Source organism: Rhododendron vialii, chromosome 6a (genome assembly GCF_030253575.1).
Source record: "Rhododendron vialii isolate Sample 1 chromosome 6a, ASM3025357v1".
NCBI classification, from domain to species: Eukaryota; Viridiplantae; Streptophyta; class Magnoliopsida; order Ericales; family Ericaceae; genus Rhododendron; species Rhododendron vialii.
Window position 1 is genome coordinate 37,747,571 of NC_080562.1, and position 9,511 is coordinate 37,757,081.

At 40.2% G+C, this 9,511-nt stretch overlaps 1 protein-coding gene across 1 annotated transcript; it reads right to left on the reverse strand.

Moving 5' to 3' along the window:
* Positions 1-2,798: 2,798 nt before the first annotated feature.
* LOC131331535 (TPR repeat-containing thioredoxin TTL1-like) lies at positions 2,799-7,574 on the reverse strand. The gene is made up of 7 exons (XM_058365539.1): positions 6,376-7,574; positions 5,216-5,411; positions 4,932-5,116; positions 4,513-4,846; positions 3,859-4,063; positions 3,662-3,768; positions 2,799-3,551 (listed from the first exon to the last, which is right to left on the reverse strand). The coding sequence occupies exons 1-7, from the start codon at positions 7,191-7,193 to the stop codon at positions 3,399-3,401; spliced, it is 1,998 nt and encodes a 665-aa protein (XP_058221522.1). The 5' UTR covers positions 7,194-7,574; the 3' UTR covers positions 2,799-3,398.
* Between the last annotated feature and the right edge of the window lie 1,937 nt (positions 7,575-9,511).

Sequence of the window (9,511 nt, forward strand, 5' to 3'; positions counted from 1 at the left end):
GATAAAAAAAAACCTATCAAAAATACAGTATCTGTTTAAAAAAAAAACCACCACTATTAAAAATATGTTGCCTATTATCGACAAAAAGCAATGGTCAATTATGTTCGATTTAGGTTTTGAAAGAGGGTTTGGAAGGTAATGAGTGGAGAGATATAAATAGAGAAAATTTATTAGGGACCATGCGCATGAGTTTTGAGACCCAAATCGAACAAGGTCAAAACCGGACACCTAGTTTGTTGTATTGTACATAGGGTCCCCTTAACATTCAACCTGATGCATGAGAGTATGTGTGCCAATGTATATAGACATGATTGATTCGTGGATATAAAATCGCTCATGCCTAAGGGATAGAGCGACGCCAGCTGTAAGAAAAAGGGATTGAGCAATGAGAGCAACATAATTTTATAACACAACTCGAAGCACAACTCTTTTCAAAGCCAATCGTGTCCGAAATTGTGTTCAAGGATGTGTTACAGGGTTGATAAAAAAAAAAATTAGTAAAAGTTGTGTGTTCCAGGATTTTTGCAATAGATTAGCAAATGGGACTCCAATCTATATCTTTCACCACTTATACAGGTGTACGCGTGCCACCAACAAAATTAACCCCACACAAGTCATGACCAAGTACAGATACAGACACACTTACAACAAGAGGGTCGCAAATACAATTCTTAACGCAAAAGTGTTAAGAATCTAAGATCCACGACACTTGATCCATAAAACTGTTCGAAAAAGAAAACGAATGGTTTAGATTTACAAGTGAATTTGGACACTTTCATAGTTACACTACACGTTACATTACATTTTATGTGGAGCTCATTTCAGGTTTCAAAAAAATCCAGAAAAATATTCATAAATTCTAAAATATTATTTTATAGGGCTTTGTAAAAAATTAGCTTCAACGGATATTGGTAAGTATTATTTTTAGATTCGTAGTGCCAAAATTACGCAATTAAGCAATTTTACCCCTATGAATCAAAAAATAGTACTTACCGACATTCATTGGAGCTAATTTTTTATAGAACCCCATAAAACAATATTTTAAAATTTATCGGTATTTTTTCAGATTTTTTTGAGACTCAAAATAAGTTTCACATAAGATGTAGTGTAACTATATAGTGTAAAAATGTATTGTCCCTATCTTTAGTAAAACAAAAATTTGTGCCCCAAAATTATCTGTTCTTTTCGCAGGGGAACAAATACTAAATTCCAAAATCTAATCCCCTACGTAAGATTTCTGTCGTTTACATCCCCAAAATACCGAACGAAAGAATACAAAAAGTCAGAAATTTATTGCAACGGCACACTATAAAAGTCTCAGCTGGCAGGCGCAAGTTAGCAACAACACGTAACACTTTTTGGACCTTTCCTTTGACCTTTTCTCTCAAAGCAGAGGGGACTGTTTGGAGCCCAAGGCTAGTCCGGTTAGTTGATGAATCTGCTCTTATCACAATTGATCAAAGTTTGATTCTTGAGGTCCAACTACAATAAAGTAATTTTGTGTGAACTCCCTACTCTGCTGTGGACGCTTTGCCTTTGACCGGACCGAAATTGAGATTAGTGAAGGTGCGCGTAAGATGACTTGAACGCCACTGACCGTCGATAAAAAAAATGGAGGGACTGTTTGGTAGGGTGTCAATTTGAATGCTTACATGTGATTACATTATCCAGAAGCCCTCCTGCAGAGGGCCATTGACTCAGCCCCACATTCCAGATTAATGATTATCAATTTTCCCCCATGACATCTTACATCCAACCTTCGGTCCTCGAGTAGTATTTTAATATTTCGCCCTCCTCAAATAGTCCTCGAGTAGTATTTGAGAATACTTTATTCATGGAGAAGCTGTGAATGAGTTATTCTTGGACCGTGCAACGCAGCCATCCGTTTCGACAATCAATGGTTGAGATATATTTTTAAATTTTGACCGGCCGGTAAAAATTAAATTTTAATCCAAATTATCCAAAACACTCTTGAACGCTCGTGATTGACCTCCGTATGAACTTATTTATAGAACCCTTCACACGATCCTTCTGTGCTAGCTCAACAATTCATCCCCAAATAGTTAACCGTTGCGAAAATCAATATCGGGTTGATTTTTGCACTCTCCAAAGTTAAGGGAGTGCGAAAATTAATATAGAGTTGATTTTCGCACTCCCGGAAGGTGCGGTCAACAATTTGGTGAGTGCGAAAAATCACCCCTCTTTATACAACCATTATTCGCATGGATGTGTCGTGTCCGAAGTACTTATACTTACATAACCAGCAAGTCACAACAGGTGCGTAGAGCCCCATTACTCTCCAATTACACATAGATACCCAAATTAGGTATCGTATCTAATCTCCCCATTAAACAAATAAGGAGTGGGCTTAGATCTCTCTCTCTCTCTCCCTCTCTCTCAAGAAAGAGGGACACTGCCTGGTACAGTAATGAATGGTATTTCAACCACCCCACCACCCCTTAAGAAGGAAACCGACCTTCAATTAAAAACTCGTCTACTTTGGCCACCCTTCCCCAAGAAACCAACTTAGAAATCTCAACCAGCAATAATGGGAACATGTCCTCACTGATGGGGTCAAATCTTATGTACCGATATCAAATCTTACGTAACGATAAAGTGTCTGTGCTTCTGTTCACGTGCAATTTCAACCGCATGATTGTACAATAATCGCTTCCCAGGGGAGAGTCTCTTGTGCAATTATACGGTTGACATTGCCCCGAGGTGTTCACCGATGTAGATGAGATTGTAGTAAAGATGAAGAATGGATTGGAAACAAGTTGAAAAATGAAAACTAGTGCTTGTGAAAAAATTACAGCTTTTATTGACGGAATTAATGATTGGGGCAAAGAAATAACAATACAATAGCATCATCACCATCTTCAGCCTTCACTAACCCAGAAAATACCCACCAAACATCCAATCTCCCTCCTTCAATGGCTTCCAATGTTGTGTAACATATCATCGTATATATACATGTACATAATATCCTCATCTAAAATCCAGCCATCTTGTCTCTCTCTCCCACTCCCTGTTGCAGCTCTCTTGATTTCGGCTAAAATAGCCGATGGAGATGGAGTGGATTGTACAACTCTCTCAATGAACAAGGCCGGTCTTCAAGAAAATGAAAGATAAGGAATTTTGGAGGAAAAAGATAGAAGAAAAGGGAAAAGGCGAATGGGAGGAAGAGGAATGAATGAATAAATAAAAACTGCGAAGGGAACTAAGCTATCTCCCTAGGTTCCAATGGCAATGGCTTCTAATGAGATTATAATGTAGTCGGAATATTGGTAAGGTGGAGAGAAATGGGGAGAGAGATGTGGGAGAATTCCCACGAAGCTGGGCAGCATTTGGGGAGCAAAGAGAGAATACAAATATTGGCAGTACAAAACAATGTGTTTCTAAAAACTATAGTGCCTCACCGAGGACTCCAGCACCTCTGGACTCGGGCAAACCATTTCTTTGACCCGGCTTCCATTCTTGTAAATCTTGAAAGTTGGTAAGATCCTCACGTTCTCAGCAATTGCAACTGCCGGGCTCTCCTCCACATCCACCTTATATTGAACAGAATGATACGCATTTAGAAACACCCAACTAGAGACAAGGGGGAAATTCAAGTTGGATCCAACCAGAATGGAAAAGGCATGAAATTCAAGTGAATTACCATGAGGAAGTTTATGGATGGGAAGCGCCCACATAACGCATTGAGAAATGGAGATATCTGATTGCATTGTAGATTGGATACTGCTTTGAAGTGGACTACAGAAGCACCTGTAATTTCAAATTATGTGTTAAAGGTCATTAAGCCATTGGGATATGTAGTAGGAACGAACTGAAAAGGCCAAATGTGGGCTAACATACCAGGAGAAGAAATTGCAGCTTTGAACTGCTCGAGACCTGATACTGACTCCACTTCCCCGCCAAACTTCAAATTATGAACATCTTCCCCTCGGGATTTCTTCATTGCAACTTGGGCGTGGAATAAAGACTCAGCAACCTCATTGTCATGTGGGAGCTCCCTGCTCAAAACCTCATAATCCCTGACGGCTTCAGCCCATCGCTCGAGCTACAATTCATATGGTTCAAGGATTAACTCGAATACCACTAAGAAACTTGAAGATTGGACGTATAGTGCATAGAGACTTGTGATGCAACACATGGATAGGTGAGAAAGGGAAAGAAGCACAGTGCAAAAGGGCCGCAACCCCAACACAACACCAAAGTTCTAACCCAAAGTCTCATTAATTGACTCGAGATGGTACACCAAAGAAGCTCTTATATATGGCATAACTAATGAAATTGGAAGCTGGAATCCATAATCCAAGAAATGGACCAAATCAAAAGAGTCCTAATTTACCTATCACCAAAAATGAATTAAAAACTACATACCAAAAATAAAGAAACTGAAACTGAAGTCCCGATGTAGAAATTTCTTCCCATGTGCAGGGAAAATGTTCTGCACCAGCATGTTATGCCAACTTGGACAGATGTAGAAAGTTTGAGAAGGAATTCTACCTTGCAGTTTGAGGCAGCCCTTCTCAGCAGTGCTTTAGTGTAATTAGGCTGGATTCGTAGAGCTTGGTTGCAATCATCAACAGAATGCTCCCAAAGCCCAAGCTTAAACCAACAAGCTGCTCTGTTGCAGTAAAGAACCGAATTTGAAGGATCATGTTTAAGGCCTTCGCCATAAGCGGAACAAGCTTCAGTGAATCTCTCAGATTTGAAGAGATCATTGCCACGTGCACGAGCTCTTGCCACCAGCCTCACGTTGTTGAGCAAAACTGAGACTTCGACACTACGCAGATCTATCTGGCCCGCTTTCTCAATGGCCGTAACTGCATTCTCAAACCTGCAGCACATCCATCATCTATCCTCACTCTCCCCCATAACCCTAGAACTTGATTATTATTATGACACATAGTTCCTGAACTTACCTTCCAAATGCCATCTCAATTTGGGCTCGGACAAATAAGACGTATGCTTCGAACAGCATTCCAAAAATCTTTGTATGTGAGCTAGATGGACTCAATGGTTCGAATTTGGGAATGTTTGACAGACTGAAACTGGCCTCTTCTAGTTGGTGGAGCTTCAATAGTGCTTCCGTTCGACATGCATGTAGCTGTAATTACAAGTTTTTAATAGATCATCTAGTTTCAAAAATTCATATCATTGCGATTAGCTGTTTTGGTACGGCAATTAAAAAGAGGCATTGCCTCACCTGAGGAGAAGCATCAGCTCCAGCAGCAATGGCAGCATCAACTTCCCTCAATGCACTTCTCCAGTCACCAATCTTTCGAGCATCGGTGCACTTACGTAAATGCGTTTCCAATGCTTGCAACTTCTGCAACTCATTTGCATCTGGTTGGTATCCTTGATAACAAATGTGCCTTCTTGCATTTTCACCCTGCCCTAGACTATGACCATACCACGTATTAGATTGTTGGCGGCACAAGCAGGAGAAACAAAGGGAGTCACAATAACCAAACAGAGAAAAAAAAAATTAGCAAAGCATTGATAATAATGGAGGTATAGTACATTTCACCGAGCCAAGGCAATTTCAAGTAACATGGAGAGAATGCTCAAACACCCAGAAGGGGAAACATGTGCCAAAGGCTTGCAAAAACTCAATAAGCAAAAATGTTTTCGAAAACCATCAATCTTGATTAACCTAGACAACCAAAAACATGATCCATTTCGTAGTCCTCCACAAAGAGAACCAAAAAAAACTACTAAAGTTACTAAAACCAAGAAGCCGGAATAGTAAGACATCAAAACATGGTCATGGTTTTATTGAGAAATAGGAACCAACAAAAAGTAAACGCAAAATGACCCTCATTTCCTGCACTGTGTTGAAAAACAACAAGAGTCCAATCACAATGAGAAACAAACCAGACATAACAGAACCAAGAAGCTAAAAACTCGAAAACAAGCGAATCATCCGCAAGAACTCGATCCATAATCACCAATGTAGATCGAAATAAACACCCATAAATCCAATTACACCCTCCAAACAACATTCTATTAAAATTTCATTAAAGCGTCTTCAGCCCTTACCCCTTTACCAATACTAAAAGCCCTTTAAACTCACTCAAGTCCTTGACTCAAACTCGCACACGATTGAGTTCTGCTCGAATTTTCAACCAAATCAAGAAAAGACTCAAACTTGTACTCAAATTCTTGAGTTCTTGTGTTGCTCTTCGCAATTTACAATTACGCCATTTAATGAATCTTTCACTCAAATTTTCGCTTAGATTAGAGTCAGAACGATTCATACCAAATAAAGCTTTTACTCGAATTCTGTATTATATAAATGCTCTTAGATCTATCAAAACAGAAACAAACAGGCATTGAAAAAAGACTGCATTTTTCTTCACTCACCGAACAAGAAGTGACCCCAACCGGTGATGCGCCTTAACATAACCCGCATCCAACCGGACCGCCTCCTCGTACTCCCTCACCGCCTCTCCCAGCCGCTTCAACCCCGTCAACGCCACCGCCTTGTTAAACCTGTATGTGGCGTTTCCGGGCGCAATGGCGATAGCCCTGTCGTAGAACCCCAGCGCCTCAGATAAGTTCCCAGTCTTGTACTGCTCGTTGCCCAGCCTCTTCAGCTCCTCCGGATCCACCACCCCAATTCTCGAACAATTCACCGCCGCGTCCCCACCCCCTCCGGCCGATTTGGCCGCGCCGCCGCCGCCGCGCATTATGCTGCCGTGGCCATAATTAACCGATCCCGACCCCAACACGTCGGTCTTCGAGCCGCGGCTGACCATCCCCGACTTCAGAATCTTCCCCGACGGGCAAATGTTGCCGGCGGGGAGCACGTTGCCGGGAGACGGCGAGTTAACGGAATCAGACGGCGGCCGTTTGCACCTGCCGTGCGAAGTCGGGGAGCTCTCGACGGACCCGGAGAGCTCGCCGGAGTGGTTGTGGTTCTGGGTGGGGCTCGAATTGGATCTCTTGTGGTGGGCCGGGTTGGGCCCGGTCCTGCCGGAGGCGGATCCGGAGGAGCTGGAGCTGCTGCTGGTGTTGGAGGTGAGCCCACTCGGGGCTGGACCGGACGAGTTGCGCAGGGTCGAAACGGGCGAACCCGGATCGAGTTCTCTGAAGTCCGGCTTGTTGTTCGTGTTATTGGCGTTGTCGGAGAAGTTGAGGGAGTTTCGTAAGCGGCCGGTCAGAGTGTCGATATGCGACATTTTTTTCTTCTTTCGGAGGAAATATAGGAGGGGGTTTAATTTGGTGTTTTTTTTTTTGTCGTTGTTGCTCTCTTTCTTTCTGGGTTTTGGGTTGGGTTGTTGTTTCTCTCTGTCTCTCTCTTGCGTTTCTTTCTCTCAGCAATGTGTGTTGCCGGAGAGAGAAGAGCAGGGGCAAGTAATGGGGTAGAGAAGGGGGGTTAGAGAAGACATGCAGAGAGAAAGGGAGGGAGGGGGAGGAAAGAGAGAAAGCGAAGGGGATCTCGTGATTTTAAAGGAGGGAAGCAAAGAATGAATTATGTGAGAGAAACAAGAGAGAGAGAGAGAGAGAGAGAGAGAGAGGGTAAAGAAAAAAACTGCTTCACGGGACAGGTTTCCCACCTCTCTCCTGTTCCTCTCCCCCCATCCCTTTATATTTTTCCTAAACTCTTCAAAGTTCAATCCATAATTTCTAGTAACCGAGCAGTGCTACAGAAACAGATGTGTGTTGCACGTGCATGCATTTTACAGTATGCGTGTGGAAGCTACATATATTTGATCGAACTGTTTTGAATACATTTGTATCATGAATCGTGTCCCAATCACTTTTTATTTTATATTTTGCTTAGGAATTATTAAAAAAAAAAAGTGATTAGGGATTTGATTCATGTGTCACTTTAATGAAGTTATAAAAGTGGAGTTGGTGGGTTTTTTCGGTAAGTGCATTTAATAAAACTTGCTGTGGAATTTATTGAGCTTTGATGGCACAAGGGATAACAATTGCTTAGGATTCTCATGAAAACGGAACTCGAATTTGGATTAAATGTGTTATACGGAAATACGGAAATATGTATACTCTGATTTTATGTGATCGTTTGATTAGAGATCTAATTGGACAAAAAAAATATTTTTTATTCAAAAGAATTTAATTTAAAAATACTTAAAAAGTGGAAAACAAAAGGTTAATGCTTTGAATAATGTTATTAAGTTTAAATTTTGATGAACTGACTACACTTAGACTAAAATGTTAAAAGGATCAATGAAATGATCAGAGAGAAAGAGTAACAATATTTATACCGTAAATGAGATTAATTAATTGCGTCGTAGTTTTTTAATGAGGGAAAATACTTCTAGAAAAAATGCGGAGATGAAACAAAGAATTACATCTTGCACCGATTATGATTATATTGAAATATTAAAAAGTTAAATTAGTTAAGAGTCTTCCAATATTCACATACTACAATAACTTTCTTTGATTTTATTAAAAGCATGAAGTGTCGAATATGCTCAGACGAAGAATGAGTGGGGAGATTGAATCCTTCAAATATTACACATGATTTTCAATATTCAGTAGCAAAACTAGAATGAAAAGCACTCCAAAACTAAATAAAGTACTGTTTGCGTTTTCTAAATGTTTAGAATTGTAAAATTACTATCAAATTTTTAAAAACCAATAGAAAAACTAGAATAACAAATTTATCCATATTGTTTTTTCTTGAACTCTAGTCCTTTCAATATTTGAACTTTCTGTTTTTTCTCATCGATCGAGATAAATTCAAAACATTACATATTTAATCAATAACTCACTAGTGTAGTAGTATTTACACTCTAGCAGCCCAAGTATTGGTCCGGTTAGTTGGTGAATTTCATTCTCATACAATTGATCATGGTTAAATTGTTGGAGTTAGGTCGTATTTTTTTATGTATTTTATAGTCCTGACGGGAATGACTTGCTTCTAACCGAATCGCCCGGCAAAGAGATTATTAGTTGGGAGAAGCGTAAGTTAATCCAGAAACACAATTGACGGTTGAAAAAAAAAAAATTACACTAGTAATTTGCTCGACTGGCCGGCCTTAATTGAGTGGTGTGTGTAAATACAGTGTATTTTGTGACTACTGAACTACTACTACTAGTTTAGTAGTCCTATATATCCTAGATTCCTGTACTTTCTAGATTTTCACATTCATACGCAAGCCAAAAGCCACCAGGGTCTATTGAACTTCCCAAATTACCCACCCTTCCTTGAATTCACTTTCCATTAATGCCCATGCCTTGTTCATTGTTTTGCCAAAAATACTTCTAACCAGGGAAATACTAACATTCCACAATCCATGTATCCTTTCAACATCATCGTAATAAGGATAGAGCTTAGTCAAATTATTATTTTTTAAATGACTCACGCACTCTCGTTTTCAATTCTCACATTACGACGTGTGACTCAAAGATCCTTTCACGATCACACCTCGTGGTTTTCGATTGTGTACATGTTAGCTAGGAGAATTGTGTGACTTAGGAATAGATGTCTGATTAAGATTCAGCTTATACGCTTGTACTCTCTTTT

Coding starts and splice junctions, on each gene's coding strand:
- LOC131331535 (XM_058365539.1), bottom strand. CDS start 7,193: ATGTCGCATATCGACACTCTGACCGGCCGCTTACGAAACTCCCTCAAC. Junction 5,412..6,375: donor TTGGGGTCACTTCTTGTTCG/GTGAGTGAAGAA, acceptor GTATGGTCATAG/TCTAGGGCAGGGTGAAAATG. Junction 3,769..3,858: donor AGCTGCAATTTCTTCTCCTG/GTATGTTAGCCC, acceptor TTGAAATTACAG/GTGCTTCTGTAGTCCACTTC.